Raw genomic sequence first — 20012 nt, 5'->3', positions numbered from 1 at the left:
TGGAGGAGCCTGGTAGGCTACCGTCCATGGATCGCAAAGAGTCGGACATGACTGAGCAACTTTACTGGCATTGGTACATTGAGGAAATATTGACAACTATATATTATTATATAGTTATATAACTATAACTACTATATATAATTATATACTATGTAATATATATTATTATACAAGTTTTTCTCAAGTATTTGAAGCTATGTCATCACAAGCATGAAACAGAAACACTTTTTATAAAGAAGGGTGCAGTTCTCATTAAAGGAGGTTTTTTTCCCCTCTAATAATTTTTTAAATATAACTGATTCAATTCGCTCTATGCCTGATACAACATTGTGAACCTACTCTACTCCTTTCAAATTTAAATAAAAGAGCAAAGACGAGTCGGGGTGAGGCGGATTTATACTGGGGGGTGAGGTGGGTATGGGTATAGGATACTGCTGGGTCCCAAGAGGATTCAGATCTTTCAAGGGGTCGGGATAAATGACAACCGAGGGACTCAGCCACACATGCATGTATCCATTCTCCCCCCAACTCCTGTCCCATCGAGGCTGCCACGTAACATGAGCAGAGCTCCCTGTGCTATACAATCAGACGTTGCTGTTGTGTAAATGAGTTCATTGGTATCTCTTCTCAAATTTCAAATATATGTGATGTCTAATCTTTGTCTTTCTCTGACTTATTCACTTAGTATTGAAAGGTGGTTGCTGAGCCGTGAAAGACTCTGGGATTCTTGGCATCCAGAGGAGAGGAATTCAATCCGGGGCCAATGATAAGGTTTGATCACTTAGAGCTTTTGTGTAACAAAGTTTTATTAAAGTATAAAAGTGACAAAGTTTCTGACATAGACATCAGAAGGAGACAGAAAGAGTGCCTCCCTTCTAGTCTTTAGTGGAATGTTATATAGCTACTAGCAGGCTGCTAATTGGAGAAAGGAAATGTCTCAAAACTCAGAGATTGGCCCCAGGTCTCTCACCCACAACATGCATTTTGAGATAACATTGGCACAAGGTGAGTTGTCCCGGGCCATAAAACGATTGACATGAATCTTGAAGAAAGGCAAGTTTCCAAGCAAATAAAGTGTTTCATTGACATAGATTAGGAGAACAATTGTATGAGTAAAACATACTGGTTTGTTGAGCCATTATCTGTTCTGAGTCTCTTTAGCAAATCGACTTGAAGAGTCTAGGGTAAGTACATAGTTCATTAACATAGCTTAATAAAAGCATTTCTATAATAAAATCAATTGGTTAGCTCAAGGTTTGAGAAAAGTTCAGGTGGAACCAGATGTCGTCATACCAACACAGAATTTTAAGAGAAACCTTGTTTACAAAATTAAAATTTTGAATAGACAAGGGAAAAATATCTGACAGTTGTAGTTTGCTTCTGCCTCCTGCCGCTTAGAGAAAGATAAAAAACATTGACACTTGCAGCCTATATCCTCCATTTGGGGACCCCTGACCTTCCTGCGTGTTACCCTCTCAGTATGATCATTTCCAGGCCCATTCACTTTGGTGTTTAGTTTTGTTTTCCCAACAATGTTGAGTATTTCTTGGATAATTCAGTTCAGTTTGTGTTTACTACTTCATATGTGCTAAATCCTCAGTACATCTACTGTTGGAATTTCATGAAGACTTTCCCCCAGGTGTCTTGGCCAAACCATTTTAAGGTAACACCACATCTGTCCACATCCGTGTGTACTGTCTGCATGTGGAACGTGGACAATTCACATGCAGCTTTCTTTCTCAGGGCACAGAAAACAACTGACTGCTTTTTCACTTTATTAATGAAGAAAGGCTTATTCTCACCAGCTATTTCTTCACCAGAGCACAGCTGGTAAAAGAGGAGATGAGGGGATAATTTAGTTACATCAGTATGATAGTTCATTACTGTCTAATCATACACATAATATCCAGGATGCTGTGCAAAGACTTTTTTTTCCCATATCACCAGAGAAATGGCAAAATGGAAAATATTTTTCCTAGTATTGAAGCTGCAGAGTAGGGCCCTGTGGCGCTCCCGGGCACAGAGGCCTTTTTGGTTCCCATTTCTTATAGGCAGGACTGCAGCCTTCATGACCTTCTGTGAGTTCCAAGGGGCAGAACAGTTGCTAATCAAACAAGGATGCTCACACCGGGTCAATTGTGTCCAAATCTCTTGTGACCCATTGGACGCAAAATAGGTTGCCATTTCTTCCTTGAGGGGATCTTCCCGACCCAGGAATCGAACCCAAGTCTCCTGTACTTGCAGGTGGATTCTTTACCACCGTACTGATTAGGAGACCAGACCAACTAAGACCCTGCACAAAACTTCATCTTGTCACCAACCCCATCCTTTTACAACTTTGCAGAGGAAACAAGAATAGAAGACTATTACTGCCCTGATCCTTAGCATATATCCCTAGCGGACGATATAGCCTCTCCCTACTCACCAGGGAGGGGGCCTAAAGTGTTACCTTTTAGCAGAGGAAACAAGAATAAAAGACTGTTACTGCCCTGATCCTTAGCATATATCCCTAGCGGACGATATAGCCTCTCCCTACTCACCAGGGAGGGGGCCTAAAGTGTTACCTTTTAGCTTTGCACATATAGAAAGCCACTCTTACTCCTCCATAACTGTCTCTGTGTTTGTACTTCAAGTATTTCAGTTTGGTATTTGTGCAGAGAGAGCCAAGAGTTTGGCGTCAGTATAACCTCTGGGTTCTGGTTCAACCTAGACCTCTGACTTGTTGATTCAGAGGAATGTCTTTCAACATGTACTGATGTCTCTAAGACGTGACAGGACTAGACACAACACAGCCCAAAGGAACATGCAGCACCCCTCACCGACGTTCTAAGGTACATACACCGAGGTTCTCAGGCCTTTGTTGTTTTTTTATTATTATTGGGTTAATATTCCTAAGGTTCCATTTTTAAACTATTACATGTGTATTTATCTTCTTTGACTTTTCTTGGTATTATAGCTTATGATGACAGAGTTGAAGCTTACTTCAGATCCTGTAATTACGGAAAAAAGCAAAGATTAAAGAATTGTCCCACTTCACTTCCAGGAAAAGGGTTACTGCCAAGAGCCACCTTTCCCCATTATCACTGATTTGAGACCCCCACTAGGCCCCCTGTTTCCCTGGGAAAAAACCAGACACACCCTCCACAAATTCCCAGTCTATGCCCTATCAGTGATGTGATGTTGTTGCTGTTGTTTAGTCGCTCAGTCATGACTGACTCACTGCAACCTCATGGACACCAGGCTTCCCTGTCTTTCACCGTCTCCTGGAGTTTGCTCAAACTCATGTCCATTGAGTTGGTGATGTCATCTAACCATCTCATCCTCTATCATTCCGTTCTCCTCCTGCCTTCAATCTTTCCCAGCCTCGAGGTCTTTTCCAATGAGTCCGATATTTGCATCATGTGGCCAAAATATTGGAACCTCAGCTTCAGCATCAGTCCTTCCAATGAATCTTCATGGTTGGTCTCCTTTCGGATTCACTGATTTGTTCTCCTTGTTCTCCAAGGGACTCTCAAAACTGATCTCCAGCACCAGAATCCAAAAGCATCAATTTTTCTATGCTCAGCCTGTTAGAGGAAGCACACTGATTGAAACTGCCCACCCTGGCCAGGCACCATAGTAACTATTTGCATGAGTTGTTTTATGACAGGAGATCCTGATAAGGAATACGGAACTAACAAGCCACCACCAACCGGAAGAGTTCAGGAAAGGTCGAAAGGAGACACCGTGTGTCCCTCCACTTCCCAGAATCCCTCTCGCTAGCATCCATCTTGGCTGAGCGATGCCACCAGGAAAGACTCTGAATTAGAATGACTGGCCAAAGACCACCCGGAAACTAATCCCATCACCATAAAACCTGAGACAGCAAGCTAAGCGGCAGAGCAGTTCTGGGTTCCCTTACCCTACTACTCTCCACCAGGGTGCCCTTTCCCAATAAAATCTCTTGCTTTGTCAGCACGTGTGTCTCCTCGGACAATTCATTCCCGAGTGTTAGACAAGAGCCCAGTTTCGGGCCCTGGAAGGGGTCCCCTTTCCTGCAACAAGCCTTCTGTATGGACCAACTCTCACATCACATTTTTAATCACATCCCTAGCTGACTACTGGAAAAACCATAGTTTGTCTATAGGGACCTTTGTTGGCAACGTGATTCCTTTGCTTTTTAATACACCATCTAGTTCTATCATAACTTTCCTTCCAAGGAGCAGATGTGTTTTTATTTCCTGGCTGCAGTCCCCTTTAGCAGTGATTACAGTATTGAATTGTTCCCTCCTCCCGCCGGGCCAGGACGCCCCGCCCTGCCCCGCCGCGCCGCGAGGCTCCGCCTCACCTTTCAAAGGCCCTATGCTGGTCCGGCTTCTCCCCACCACCAACCCCCTGACGGCCCGGACCCGCCTGCAGGCCGGTCAGCTATTTGTCTGCGCATGCGCGTAACGTGACCCACGCGGAAGCGGAGAGCTGCGAGTGGAGGTCCCAGCGAAGCGTGAGTTTCTGTCTGGAGTCAAACCTGCCTCTCGCGGTCTCCTTTTCTTTGTACCCCGGGTCTGAGGGTCGCTACTGACTCTAAATCCCCGCTCCCGCCCCACCACCCCCAGCAAATTCAGACGTCTCCTTAAGCGGTGAAGGGGCGCCTGCCTTTCGGTTTAAAGTCTCATTGAAGCCCGTTCCTGCTTTTGGAACACTGAAACCCTGCGTTTCGCACTTTTTCTGGCTTAAAACCGTTTACTGACCTCACGGACCCTTCTGCCCTTTCTGCACCACATACAATTCTATTAGGCGAGGTGGTTTATTCGCTCCACGTTCTTCAGCCTCTCCTCGGGCCCTGGAGGCCTCGCCGGCCGCCCCGCTCCCGGAGAGGCCGCGTTCTCTCCCCGGTCCTGGGATTCTGGGGAGCCCTCCCCGCGCTGAGACCCCCTCCCTCCCAGCGCTCTGTCCTCACGTCTCCTCAGGCCGGTCCTTCTGCCCTTCAGTGACCTTTCCCCTGATCCCTGGTGGGGAAGGTGACCTGAGCCAGCCACGTGACGCCCATGGTTCTTTGGCCCCAAATAGCACCCGCTGGAATTTGGCTCTTGCGGGAGGGCCTTTCTTATTCAGTCTCCTACCCTGTAAATAGTGGGCGGAAGGCGGGATCAGAAGCAGAGACAGCGACTCCTAGGGAAATGGAAAATTGAGAAAAGCCTGTGGGACGAGCGATGGCAGTGAAGAGGATTGTGAGGAACTTGGAAGAGACAGCTTCATGAAAGAGAATGAGCCTTGAAGGGAGCGGGTGCGGAAAGGAGAGAAATTCAGAGCAAAGCAGGGTCTCCGGAGAGTTAAGGGTGAGCAACACAGGGAGGTGTGGTTGTTCATTCCGACTCTTTGCGACCCCTGTATCTCCCAGTTTTCTCAAATCCATATCCGTTGAGTCCAGGGATGGTATCTCACCATTTCATCCTCTGCCGCCCCCTTCAAGGGAGAGGGTGTAAATCAGGGGTCCCAAAGAGGGCGACAGTGGAGAGGCACAGACAGCGCGCAAAGGGGATACAAGAGTTGGGACCTTGGCTTACAGACCAACAATATCCTGGTGGGAGAGAAAGGGGACTCCTAGAGATTGGAGGAGCTGAGGAAAAAAAGCGAGCTGAAAGGAAGCATAGCCACTTGGAAGTGCCAGAGAGTTGGCAGGAAGGGCGGGCAGAGATGGAGGAAGAAAGGCAGAAATACTGGGAGATTGAGGATCACCAGGGAGGTTGAGAGAAAGCAACTTGAAGGTGAACAGATGGCAGAGAGGCGGGATAGGAGCCAGGGAAAAAGTAGAGAGGACAGACACAGCAGGAGAGCAGAGAAACGGACATGTAGAAAGAAGTAGGGAAACAGATCAACCAAATGGAGTGGAAACAGCTAGAGTGCAGGTGACGGTGGGGACTAGATCCGGAAGAGTGCTGAGTCAGTTGGGTAAGAATTATTGTCTTGCTTCTTTCAATTCTACAGATAAGACGGAGAATTGCAAAACTTCTGTCTGTGAGGCATGTGTATTTTGTAATTATTTGTATTAAAAGAGCATGCATATGTAGAGCTGGTTGAGGTCGCAGGTGTGGGTCACCCCCCTTCCCTATTCCTGGTGAGGAGTAGAGGTTATGCGAGAGAAGAAATGCGGCAAGACTCTTACTACATGATGCCTTTTCAAGGAACTTTAAAGATGTTCTTTGTGATGGTTTTACTTTTGGCTTTCTGCTTTCTTTACATTTAATTATTTTTATAGCTTGGGATAAAGATTTGTTCGTTCAATAGCGACTTTCTTATAAGCAATTATGGAGCTTTGCCTCACTTGGGACAACTTGGATGAATGTAGAGAATATCATGGTAAGTGAATTAAGACAGACAGGGAAAGACTGGTATTATACGTCCTTCCATTATATAGAATGTAAAAAAAATGAAACTCATTAGGTAGGATGGTGGTTCTCTGGGGCTAGGAGGTGGGGAAGATGGGGAGATGTTGGTCAAAGGGTACAGACTTTGAGTTGTGAAATGAGTGCATCCTGGGGAGGTGTGTGCAGCACACTGACCATAGTTAATCCTGTTCTGTTACTGCATGCTGGGAATTCGTCAGAGTACATTGTCAGTGTTGTCACCACATACAGAACATGGGACTTTGGACGTGATGGATGTGTTGCTTAGTGGTTTGTGATAAATATTTCATGGTGTACACGTGTCACAGGGTGTATGGTATATGTATACATAACCCTTTCTTTAGTCGGTTCTCCCCCATCAGACACGCACCTCCCACATCAGACGCGCTCCTCAGGTTCTCGTGTGGGTCCTCGCCCCAGGAATGTGCACAGAGCCACAGATGATTCCGATCTGGATCCTGCATTGAGCACCAGGGCTCTTAGCCTCCACTTCTGAAACTCAGACCACACCCTGGGAGAGGGGAGGCGCTCTGCTCTCAGTGGGGCTGGACCAGGGCCTGCTGTGTGACCTGAAGGGCATCATGGGGTCATCAGAGGTGGCCCCTGCTGCTGTGTGCATGATGCCTCACCAGGAGGGGAGTGTGATCCGAGGGAAAGTGTGGGAAAGTCCCGTGTTGGTCTCTGTGCGGAAGTTGCCTGTCCTGAGGCCCTCCTGAGACAGTGGGCACAGAGGACTGTCTGTTACCCATGGTGGGGGCTTCCCTGTGTGTGTGTGGTTGGGGCTCAGGAAGAGGATTTGTTGACTCTAAACATTAAATAGCATGTTTTCCACCTTCTTGATACCCCATGAAGACTCGTGTTACTTGAGGAAGCCCAGAAGAGGAGGAAGAGGAAAGAATAGGAGTCAGGCATGGCTCTTTCTCAGGTAAGGTCATATTCTCAGTGGATTCTAGTCTGTCCTTCCTGAAATGCCCTTCTCTGGACTCGCTAATTGTGTCTGACTCTGAAGTGTCCTGTCTGAGTCCTGTACATGCACACTCACCCGGGGCCTTCCCTCAGGGCCTGTCGTCTCCACTTAGATCCCGTCTCCCCATGACCCGGTGACCTGACCCTTGTGAAGAGGCTCTCCTGGGTGGCGTCCTGGGCAGGGCTTCTCACCCACAGGTTGGAGATGGGGTTTCAGTGCTGTTGGGCAGCAGGGATTGCTTAGGGCCCATCTCGATTCCCTGTCTGCCCTCTGTCAACCAGGGATAAGGAAGCTGCACACTAGATGTAAGGTATTAACATGCACAGTACCTGCTAAAATCTGGAAAAGAGGCCAATAACGGGAAATCAGATCTGAATTTTTTAGGACATTTAAAACTAAATGAGGACCTTCTTGAACAGGTCTAGAGAGTGTTTCATTATAGCGTCTACTTTAAACTATGAAATATAGTTTGCTAATTATTTTTTCTTCTTTTTTGGCCATATGATGTAGGGTCTTAGTTCCCTGAGGAGGCATTAAACCTGAAACCCAGTGGTGGAAGTGTGGGATCTTAACCAGTGAACTGACGGGGAGTTCCCCCAACTTTCCTAATCTTCACGCAATATTTGGTCATGGAGTAAAAAGATAAACATTGGATTTTGTTAATAACTACATCCCTTACATTACTATTTTTTTAGATATATTTTAAAAATACATATTGGCTCTACTGATCTTCATTGCAGCAGTGGCTTTTATCTAGTTCTGGTGTGTGGTGGCCACTTTTTAGTTGCAGTGTATGAGTCTCTCATTACGGTGGCTTTTCTTATCTTGCAACCCAGACTGTAGAGCATGCTGGCCTCAGTAATTTCACCTGCTGGGCTCTACAGCTCTTGCTCAGAAATTGAGGCTCATGGGCTTAGTTGCCCCTCAGCATGTGGGATCTTACCGGATCAGGTGCCAGTCATATTATTTTTTAAATCTGTATATTATTTTCTGTTTTTTTTTTTTTTTTTTTTTTGAGCTAGTATAAGATAATGTTGAGGACTTCCCTGGTGGTACAGTGGCTAGAATGTGCCTGCCAATGTAGGGCGCACGGGTTCCATCCCAGGTCCAGGAAGATGCCTCAGAGCAACTAAGACCATGCGCCGCAACTGCTGAGCCTGTGCTCTAGAGCCTGGGAGCCATAACTCCTGAAGCCCGCACACTCTAGAGCATGTGCTCAAAAATAAGAGAAGCCACTGCAATGAGATGTCCGGGCATTGCAGCCGTATGTACAGAAAGCGTGCTCACAGCAACAAAGACCCAGCAAAACCAAAATCAATTAGCTTTAAAAAAGACAGAGAATGCTGACAAATTACTGAAGTGTAATTGATTCCTTTTTAATGTCCCAAAGATGCTGAAATACACATAAATAAAAGAAGACAAGAGTATCATCCCTGAATGTGTCAAAAGGCATCTTTCTGGAGAAGGGAATGGCCACCCACTCCAGTATTCTTGCCTGAAAATCCCATGAACAGAGGAGCATGGTGGGCTACCATGAGGTCACAAAGAGTCTGACATGACTGATTATCTAAACAACAACCACCTCCACACACAGCAGAGTGAGCTCTGAAAAACAAATCTAAACCTCTGATTTACCTCCTGCAGATTCTTCAGTGACTTCCAGGTACTTTTGGAATAAAGTCCTAAATCCAAAACCTTGTAGAAAGCAGCCTCTACCTGGCATCACCCCTCTTTTTGCCCTGTGTCCCAGTCAGACTGATTGGCTTTCTGTTCACTAAATATCTTCCTGCCTCAGAGCCAGCACTCAGGCTGTACTCCCTGGTTGTATCTTCCACTTCCCACCTTGCCAATCCAAGTGTTTCTTCCTCACGGATACCTTCTCTGATTTATCGATGTAGGTCAAAACTTTCTGTTAAAAAAACAGGCACCAGGCCTGTTTCAGAGCACGTGTAACAACAGTGATATTAAAATTATGGATGTAATTGGCCAGCTGGCTGCTAGATGGTAAGCTCCATCACGTTCACTGCTATATTCCCACTTTGGGGCCCAGAGTTCACTCTCAGTAAATTTTGATTGAAAGAAAAGAGTAAAGACAACTCTTCCTTGTTTCAACTAGTTGTGTGTTTATGTGTGCATGTGTGAGTGCATGGATCTGTAATTCCATGGTTTTATTACAAAACATCATCTCATAAATACGTTTTATGCTTTGTAGCAGTTGAAATTGTATCTTAAGTGTTTTCCATGGCCTTAAGTTTTTTCTACCTCAGCACATGAGTGATGGAAATAGTGGTAAGATTAATGACCTTGTGTGGATTGGTGGGGAGAGGGGGTGACCCTATATAGTAACCATTTATCTGATAGTCATGTCTGCCTCTTTGTGACCCAGTAGACCATAGCCCTTCAAGCTCCTCTGTCCCTGAAATTCTCCAGGCAAGAATATAGGAGTGGATTGCTGTGCCCTCCTCAGGGGGATCTTCCCCATGCAGATATCAGCCCCATGTCACCTTCATTGCAGGCAGATTTTTTACTGCCAAGCCTCCGGGGAAGCCCGATACCTACATATTATACTGTATATTATACTCTTCCTTGGCATTCAGAAGGAGGTAAATAGTAAATTAATTTGTGAATATTTTTCTCTCTGTCTATAATGTCCATCATTTCTTGGCTGACAAAAGATCTGGGCTTCTACACCTTCATTGCTCTTCAGCTTTCTTGAACTGGTTTCAGGTATTCTCAGAAAACTCTCTGTGGATGCACTTTCCTTCTCTGGTACTTAACTCATTGATTCCTTAGGTTCAGTTGTCTCTCCCAACCACCTGACCTCAGGTGCTGTTGTCTCATTTCTTAACTGTTTGATCTGAGCAATTCCTTAGAATGATAAAGTTTTCTCCACAGTAAGATGGACACAGATCTTTCTGTGATGTGCTGTTATGTTGATGATAAGTTCATCCGTGTAAAGTCTTTACAGTAATGCTTAGTGTGTAGGAAGTGTTGATACACCTGTCATCAGTGTGATGATGTCATAATCATCCCCATCACAGTGTGTGTTCTTTTAAAGCCACTGTGGACTTTGTTGTCTGAAGACACCAGTCTTGCTATAACTCATCGAGATAGTGAATATCACTTAGTGTGTAGAGTGTGACAATTCTGCATAGACAACTCACTGATTGAATTTTATTTGTATATTCTTCATGTGTTGTCCACACAAGTGACAAATTTATATTGATTGGAAGATGTCATAGTCTTATAAAACAATCTGGAAATTAGAGACCCACAGTTTGTTCCGAATAGCTTTTAATGGATCTACCAGAATATTACATTACCTGAATTGATCCTTATCCCTCTCACCTTTTCTCATTTCATGTGAAAATAAGAATCCTCCTCAGCGCCTGTTAGTGAAATGTGCTTTCATTTCAGACACAGTTGACCATCAAGGATGTGGACATCAAGTTCACTCCAGAGGAGTGGGAATGCCTGGACCCTGCTCAGAGGGCCTTGTACTGGGACGTGATGGTGGAGGCCTACAGGAACCTGCTGTCTGTGGGTGAGGATCACTTCCCTGTGAAGTTGGAATGTGGTTTGGGGTATCTCTGCATTTTCCCTCTGTGTCTCTTGGGAGCCCTTGTTTTGCTTGACTGAGTTCATAGCCCTGTTGATTCAGACTTCAAAAATTTTGTGATTGGCATCAGAAGTTTAAGCTTGTCCTTTCTTCAGGTAATCTGCCCACTGTATGATACACAGTTTTCCACAGCTTGAGTATTTATAAAGCTGATTTCGATCTTTGAAATAACCAATTCCCTATTTTCTACCCCTGTGTTCTTGGTTCAGTAGTTCTTGGAAAGGAACTAGATACATGGATACCTGTGTGCTCAGTTGGTACAGTCGTGCCTCTTTGTGACTCAGTGGACCGTAGCCCTCCACGCTCCTCTGTCCATGAGATTCTCCCAGCAAGAATGCTGGAGTGAGTTGCCATGCCCTCTTCCAGGGAATCTTCCCCACACGGGGATAGAACCCACAGCTCCTGCATGGCAAGTGGATACTTTACCTTTGAGCCCTGGGGAAGCCCAGGTATCTGTGTATTATACTGTATATTATACTGTATGTTATACTGCTTCCTGTGCATTCAGAAGGATGCCGATAGTAAATTAATTTGTGAATATTTTTCTGTCCGTCTGTAGTGTCCATCACTTCTTGGCTGACAAAAGAGGTGGGATTCTACACCTGGCAATGCAGGAGGCACAGGGGTCTAGGTCCTCTCTAAAGCAGGCCTCTGAGCTTGCTTCTAACCTGGCTGGACACTGCCCTGACTGTGAGTGCCCTGACTGCCTGCTGTGAGTGCAAGTCGTACAGCACTAGAGATAAGATAGGGGACAAATATTGAGATTGTCGAGCCCTTGGGGGGCCCTGGCCTACTCAGCCACAGGCTTAGCAATATTGTAAGTTTTGTAAGACAAATAAATAGCATTAATATGCAACCAGAGCTGCTATTTGCTCACAGGTTCCTGATGATATCAGTTGGCATCCTGGGATTATAAATGGGAACCCAAAACTGCAATCTTTGAAGTCTCACCCATGACTGTAACAGGCTGCCTGGGATCTTTTCTTCACTTGGTCTTCAGTTGTGCTGTACCGCGGGACTTCCCAGCGCTTTTTGAGTCTGGATGTTGGTCAGAACCCAATTTGGTGACGTATCTTCTGCTGTTTCTACTTCTCTTTGCTTTTATTGTTAGCGTATTGAAAGTTAGCTAGATAATTCTATAATAAGAATTTGTGTTATTTATTTCTACAGAATGAGTGGCTTATTTTTTTTAACAAATCTTTGAACCTGAGACGAAAGTGACAACTTCTACAAAACTTTAATTGGCCCTGTGAGCAGTATTTGTGAGACAAAATGCCACTCTGTAAGAAGAAAGAGGTTAAGGTTGATGAAGTTTTTATTCCCTAATTCAAAGATTCACCTTTCTACTAGTTAGCTAATACATGGGACGTCTTCACTGGATGGTGTGAGAATTGGAACCTTAAATTAAAGAGGGCTGTACCCTTAGAAGTTACTGAATGTTTGTGATTCTCACTCATTGAGAAAGGATAAGAATCTGATTTGCTGGATGAGAGGCTGAATCCTTCTCTCTCCTACCATAAAATGAAAGTGAAAGTCACTCAAGTGTTGGACTCCTTGCGAGTCCATGGAATTCTCCAGGCCAGAATACTGGAGTGAGTCGCCTTTCCCTTCTCCATGGGATCTTCCCAACCCAGGAATCAGACCCAGACTTCCAAATTGCAGGAGGATTCTTCACCAGCTGAGCCTCTGTTGTCCCCTTCTCCTCCTACCTTCAATCTTTCCCAGCATCAGGGTCTTTTCCAGTGAGTCGGTTGTTTGCATCAGGTAGCCAAAGTATTGGAATTTCAGCTTTGGCATAAGTTATAAGGGCTACTCTCTAGTTGTATGTGCGGGCTCCTCATGCCAATGGTTTCTCTTTTTGTGGTATGTGGGCTCTATGAGTGTGCTCAGTAGTTGTGAATCCCGAACTTGAGAGTACAGGATCTTCACCTGGGGCCCACAGGCTTAGTTGCTCCGAAGCATGTGGGAGCTTCCTGGATCGGGTGTGTGCCCTGCATCAGCAGGCAGATTCTTTACCTCTGAGCCACAGGGAGGCCCCAAAACTTGTTCCTTTACATGTATCTTGGAGCCAATGAACTGAGTAAATTAAGGTTACTGTATAGAATGGCAATTGCAATATTGAATGGCCTTTATTTAAGCAGAGAACGTTTCATTTATTAATTCTTTGTTATTTAAAGATGACAGTCTTTATGTTTTACACAGTATAACTGACATGAAACACTTCTAGTTATAAAATGCCTGTATGTCTATCTACTGATAGATTTATAGAAGGTATTTAGAAAAGTGTTCTTTCTTTTTTTATATATATAATTAGGGAATTACCTGACATTCCAGTGGATAGGATGCAGCACTTTCAATGCAGTGATTTTGGGTTTAATCCATGGTCAGGAAACTAAGATCTCATAAGCCCTATGATGTGGGGGGGCAGGGAGACAGTTTTAACAAATTCTTTATTTTCATTACACAGTATATTAGAATACTTCTTTTGGATTATTTACCATCACACTGTGTTTCCTCTCTGATCCTTGCTTACTCAGTCCAGTCTGACTCTTTGTGATCTCATGGACTATAGCCCTCCAATCTCCCTGTCCATGGATTTTTACTGTTTTTTCTCCTCAATTATGAGACAGAAGTGTATTTACTACCAAGTAGAATGAGCTTTGAGGTCATGGTGGGAAAATACCTTTTTCTTTGAGACCTGACATGAGTTTGCATAAAGTGAATGTTTTCCTGATTCTGTCTTTGAAACTTGGCTACCCTAAAATTAATTTGAATTCTATGTGATTCCTGTTTTTTTGTTTTGTTTTGTTTTTTTTTTAAAGAATTCTATTCCTTTAGTGTTCCTTATATTTTTAAGTTCATCATTGGGAAGATTAATAATTCTGTTCAGGATGGATATGACTTTTGATATAATATCATGTGCTCAACATGAAAGAATTTATTTATGAACTGTAATTAATAGGCTACCTATGGTTCTTTATATCTTGTAGTTTGTCTCATATACATATGACCAAGAAATTACAAGCAAAAGCAAACAGTGGAAAAGGAGAAATTTTGCAAAGAGTGATGTTTGGAAGAGCTGAAACCTATGAAACCAAAGATTTTTTCCTCAGGAAGATACAGGAAACTGTGCATGGTTTTGAGAGTCTGTGGACAGCTGCTGAAAGAAATGGCAAAGGAATGTCTGTATCCCATAACAGAAACCTCACTGGTGGAAGAGATCATCAGAGTAGAAATGATGTAGGAGATAAGCCTGTTGAAATGCACAGATCAAGCTTTCATGATGAATTGCAGATGCTTCAGTCTGAAGGGACAGTTTCTGAATGTAGTCAGGTTGTGACGAATATCAACAGTAGTACCTCAGGTTTGCCACCTCAGAGAACTCGTAGTGTCCATAAAGGCAATTCTCATAAACAAGAGAGTGCTGTTATGCATCCCTCGGAACTGGCACCACACCAGGAATCACACAAGAAAAAATCTTACAAATGTAATGAGTGTGATATAATGTTTCTTCAGGACTCAGAACTCACTAGATATCAAAGAATCCATACAGGAAGAAAACCATATAAAGGTGATGTGTGTGGCAAGGCCCTTAATGATAATGTGAGCCTTGCAGTTCATCAGAGAAATCATATTGGAGAGAAGCCATATACATGTGATGTGTGTGGAAAGGCCTTTACTTACAAAAAAAGCCACGCACTTCATCAGACCCTTCATGCTGGAGAGGGAAACCATATAAATGTGATGTATGTGGCTGTGGCTATACTCGAAAGTCAAAGCTTGGAATTCATCAGAGAATTCATACTGGAGAGAATTCTTATAAATGTGATGTATGTGGTCGTGGCTTTACTGGAAAGAGACATCTTGGAACTCATCGGAGAATTCATACTAAAGAGAAATCTTACAAATGTAATAGCTGTGACAAACGTTTTTTTACGCTGTCATCCTTAAATATACATCAGGCAGTTCATACAGGTGAGAAAGCATGTAAATGTAATTTATGTGGCAAAATATTCAGTTCCAGGGTAACTTTGCAGTTCATCAGAGAACTCATACTGGAGAGAAACCATATAAATGTGGTATGTGTGGAAAGGCCTTTACTCGCAAAGAAAGCCATGCACTTCATGAGATCCTTCATACTGGAGAGAAACCATATAAATGTGAAGTATGTGGCCGTGGCTATACTCGAAGCACACATCTTGCAATTCATCAGAGGGTTCATACTGGAGAGAAACCATATAAATGTGACGTATGTGGCAAGGCCTTTATTGTAAATGGAAGCCTTACATCTCATCAGAAACTACATACCAGAGAGAAACCATATAAGTGTGACGTATGTGGAAAGGCCTTTAGTGTAAATGGAAGACTTAAATCTCATCGGAATATTCATACTGGAGAGAAACCATATAAATGTGATGTATGTGGCAAGGCCTTTAGTTTCAGTGCAAGCCTTGCAGTTCATCGAAGAATTCATACTGGAGAGAAACCATATAAGTGTGTTGTGTGTGGAAAGGCCTTTAGACAAACTGCATCCTTTGCAGTTCATCGAAGAATTCATTCTGGAGAGAAACTGAGAGGGTAACATGCAGGAAGGTCAGGGGTCTCCAAAAGAGGAAATAGGCTGCAAGTGTCTCTTAAAATTCTGTGTTGCTATGATGACACCTGGTTCCACCTGAACTTAACTTTTCTCTAACCTCAAGCTAAACCTTGAGCATTTTTCTTATGGAAATGTTTTTCTTAAGCTATGTTAATGAAACTATGTATTTGCTTTGGAATTGGCCTTTCTTCAAAATGATTCCTTCTAAGACTATCATCAAACCATGGGCTGATGATAGCTCAACAAAACAGTATTCGTATCAGTTGTTTTATGGCTGGGGGATGACACACCTCTTGCCCTCCTATCTCAAAGATGCATATTATGGGAGAGGGGCCTGCTGAAACTCCCTCAGCCTTGAGGTGTCTCTCTTATCTGATGAATGACTTTCTAACCGACATAACACAGCTTGCTAAAACTAGCAGTGGGGGCCACTCTCCATCCCCCTTCTGATGTCTATGTCAGAAGCTTTCTCTGTCCCTTTTTCACTTTAATAGAACTCTGCTACACAAAAGCTCTTGATTGATCAAACCTGGTCCCTGGTCCCAAAGCTAATCTTCAGAGATCACAAATCCCACACTATTCATGATAAGTTATCAAAACCTTACAAATGTAAGAATTGTGACAAAGGTTTTAGTGCACAGTCAGCCTTAACTCACCATCAGGCAGTTCATCCAGGAGAGAAAGCATAAAAATGGGACGTATGGCTGGTGCTTGAAATGACCATCATAGGAAGCATCAGATAATTCACAGTAGAAAAAAATGTTACAAATGGAATAACTGTGAGAAATAGTACAAATTTAATGAGTGTGGCGAAGACTTTAGTTAGAGTTCAGGCCTTATAATTCATCAGAGTATTCATACTGTATAGAAAGCATACAAATGAAATGAATGTGGCAAAGCTTCTATTTCATGTTCAGCCTTAACTGACCATTAGGCAGTTCATACAGGAAAGAAACTGAAGAGAAAAAGTTAAAATTTTACCTCCTTCTCCTTTTGCCTCTGTAACTCAGCTTGCTTCTTGCAAAGTCTAAATCATGTAGGTCTCAGAAAGTGGGGACTCACAATACTAGTAACTGGAGCTTATCCCATTCACCCTTGTCCTGCTCTTTGCAATCACCCTAGCCCCTGCAAACCCGCTTAATCATGCCTGTCCGTGTAGAAAAACTCTAACCCCCTTGTTCAGGGCTCAGAGCTTGGAGTGTTAACTCCTCTGGGCCCAGCAGCATAATAAACCTGAGTTCTCCAACCCTCCAAGTGTGGTGCTTGGTTTCTCAAGTACTGGTTTGTGCAGCATTTCTAGAGGCCCCAGCTAGATTCCACCCACACTAGCCCCCCTTGAGTTGCTGGACTGGTGACTTGGCTGGGTCAGAGCAGAGGAGCCCCAAGTCAAATGAGGAGGTGCTCCACCTCATGGTATTCCAGGTTCTCTTTTGGACCGGCATTCTGACTCGAGATGGCCAAACCCCAACCGGACTCACCAGGAATGACCACAGGGTAAGGTAAGGCCACAGAGCCGGTCCCCAGTCAGGAGATCCTACCCGAATGGGTAGAAGAGGAGACTGATCATCTCCTTGGAAAAGGAGCATCAGATAGGGAGACCTGGGGACTTAGGAAAAGGGACATATTGTGATAAACTGAGTGATTGCATATGCATGATTGCTGACTGAAGGAAGTAAAAGTGAGCTCCACAGCACTCAGACTACGGAGCCTCAGAAGGTCTAAAACCTGTGGTTCCATGATGACCTCATATGGCTGAAAGGTGGTGCCAGTCTCTGGGGGATTTGATTCCTCCCTGTGAGGCTGGGTGTTAGTTTTAAAAGGTGTTATAGGTCTACATAGAACCGTTCAACTTCAGCTTCTTCAGCGTTACTGGTTGGGGCATAGACTTGGATTACCATGATACTGAATGGTTTGCGTTGGAAACGAACAGAGATCATTCTGTCGCTTTTGAGATTGCATCCAAGTACTGCATTTCAAACTCTTTTGTTGACCATGATGGCTACTCCATTTCTTCTGAGGGATTCCTGCCCACAGTAGTAGATATAATGGTCACTGAGTTAAATTCACCCATTCCAGTCCATTTTAGTTAGCTGATTCCTAGAATGTCAACGTTCACTTTTGCCATCTCCTGTTTGACCGCTTCCAATTTGCCTTGATTCATGGACCTGACATTCCAGGTTCCTATGCAATATTACTCTCTTTATAGCATTGGACCTTGCTTCTATCACCAGTCACATCCACAACTGGGTATTGTTTTTGCTTTAGCTCAATCCCTTCATTCTTTCTGGAGTTATTTCTCCACTGTTCTCCAGCAGCATTTTGGGCACCCACTGACCTGGGGAGTTCCTCTTTCAGTATCCTATCATTTTGCCTTTTCATACTGTTCATGGGGTTCTCAAAGCAAAAATACCGAAGTGGTTTGCCATTCCCTTCTCCAGTGGACCACATTGTGTTAGACCTTTCTACCATGCCCACCCATCTTGGATGGCCCCACAGGGCATGGCTTAGTTTCATTGAGTTAAACAAGGCTGTGGTCCTAGTGTGATTACATTGACTAGTTTTCTGTGATTATGGTTTCAGCGTGTTTGCCCTCTTGCAACACCTACCATCTTACTTGGGTTTCTCTTACCTTGGACATGGGATATCTCCTCACCGCCACCCCTCCTGACCTTGAACGTGGAATAGCTCCCCTAGGCCCTCCAGCGCCCTCCTAGCCACCGCTCCTTGGGGTCACTCCTCCTGGCCGCCACCTCTGGCCTTGGGTGTGGGGCAGCTCCTCCCACCCACTGCCCCCGGCCTCGGGCAGGGGTAACTCCTCTCAGCTGTTCCTGCCTTGTCACAGGCTGGCACTCTCGGCCACCGCCCCTGAGCTCTGAAGGGTATTAAAACAAGCAAACTTGTCCAGAAGGATCCCGGACGATCCCCCAAGATGAAAGGTTGTTGAATCACGACGCTGGGACTCTTGGCCCCCGGAGGAGAAGAATTCAATCCAGGGCCAGAGACGAGGCTTGAACGTTCAGAGCTTTTGTGTAATAAAAGTTTTATTAAAGTATAAAGGAGATAGACAAAGCTTCTGACATAGGCATCAGAAGGGGGCAGAAAGACTAATAGAGTTTTGCCAAGAAAATGCACTGGTCATAGCAAACACCCGCTTCCAACAACACAAGAGAAGACTCTACACATGGACATCACCAGATGGTCAACACCAAAATCAGATTATATTCTTTGCAGCCAAAGATGGAGAAGCTCTATACAGTCAACAAAAACAAGACCAGGAACTGACTGTGGCTCAGATCATGAACTCCTTATTACCAAATTCAGACTTAAAGAGAAGAAAGTAGTGAAAACCACTGGACCATTCAGGTATGTTCAGTTCAGTTCAGTCACTCAGTCCTGTCCGACTGTTTGCGACCACATGAATCGCAGCACACCAGGCCTCCCTGTCCATCAACAACTCCTGGAGATCACTCAGACTCATGTCCATCGAGTCAGTGCCATCCAGCCATCTCATCCTCTGTCATCCCCTTCTGCTCCTGCCCCCAATCCTTCCCAGCATCAGAGTCTTTTCCAATGAGTCAACTCTTCACATGAGGGGGCCAAAGTACTGGAGCTTCAGCTTTAGCATCATTCCTTCCAAAGAAATCTCAGAGCTGATCTCCTTCACAATGGATCGGTTGGATCTCTTGGCAATCCAAGGGACTCTCAAGAGTCCTCTCCAACACCACAGTTCAAAACCATCAATTCTTTGGCACTCAGCCTTCTTCACAGTCCAACTCTCACATCCATACATGACCACTGGAAAAACCATAGCTTTGACTAGACGGACCTTAGTCGGCAAAGTGATGTCTCTGCTTTTGAATATACCGTCTAGGTTGGTCATAACTTTTCTTCCAAGGAGTAAGCGTCTTTTAATTTCATGGCTGCAGTCACCATCTGCAGTGATTTTGGAGCCTCCCCCAAATAAAGTCTGACACTGTTTCCACTGTTTCCCCATCTATTTCCCATGAAGTGATGGGACCGGATCCCATAATCTTCGTTTTCTGAATGTTGAGCTTTAAGCCAACTTTTTCATCCTCCACTTTCACTTTCATCAAGAGGCTTTTTAGTTCCTCTTCACTTTCTTCCATAAGGGTGGTGTCATCTGCATATCTGAGGTTATTGATATTTTTCCTGGCAGTCTTGATTCCAGCTTGTGTTTCTTCCAGTCCAGCGTTTTTACTCTGCACAGAAGTTAAATAAGCAGGGTGACAATATACAGCCTTGACATACTCCTTTTCCTATTTGGAACCAGTCTGTTGTTCCATGTCCAGTTCTAACTGCTGCTTCCTGACCTGCATACAGATTTCTCAAGAGGCAGGTCAGGTGGTCTGTATTTCCATCTCTTTCAGAATTTTCCACAGTTAATTGTGATACACACAGTCAAAGGCTTTGGCATAGTCAATAAAG

General features: G+C 44.3%; 1 protein-coding gene across 1 annotated transcript; it reads left to right on the top strand.

The window, feature by feature from the left end:
• Positions 1-4434: 4434 nt before the first annotated feature.
• On the top strand, positions 4435-16812 carry LOC105605861 (zinc finger protein 347-like). The gene is made up of 3 exons (XM_060398967.1): positions 4435-4480; positions 10768-10894; positions 13960-16812. Exons 2-3 carry the CDS (start codon positions 10821-10823, stop codon positions 14918-14920), a joined length of 1035 nt encoding a protein of 344 aa, XP_060254950.1. The 5' UTR covers positions 4435-4480; positions 10768-10820; the 3' UTR covers positions 14921-16812.
• Positions 16813-20012: the final 3200 nt, after the last annotated feature.

Source organism: Ovis aries, chromosome 14 (assembly GCF_016772045.2).
Source record: "Ovis aries strain OAR_USU_Benz2616 breed Rambouillet chromosome 14, ARS-UI_Ramb_v3.0, whole genome shotgun sequence".
In the NCBI taxonomy this organism is placed as follows: Eukaryota; Metazoa; Chordata; class Mammalia; order Artiodactyla; family Bovidae; genus Ovis; species Ovis aries.
This window is presented reverse-complemented; position numbering and strand designations above follow the sequence as displayed.

What these genes read in the sequence shown, in the direction of transcription:
- LOC105605861 (XM_060398967.1), top strand. Translation starts at nt 10,821, where the DNA reads ATGCCTGGACCCTGCTCAGAGGGCCTTGTACTGGGACGTGATGGTGGA. An exon ending in CAGGAACCTGCTGTCTGTGG is followed by an intron (nt 10,895 to 13,959) that starts GTGAGGATCACT and finishes TATATCTTGTAG; the next exon opens with TTTGTCTCATATACATATGA.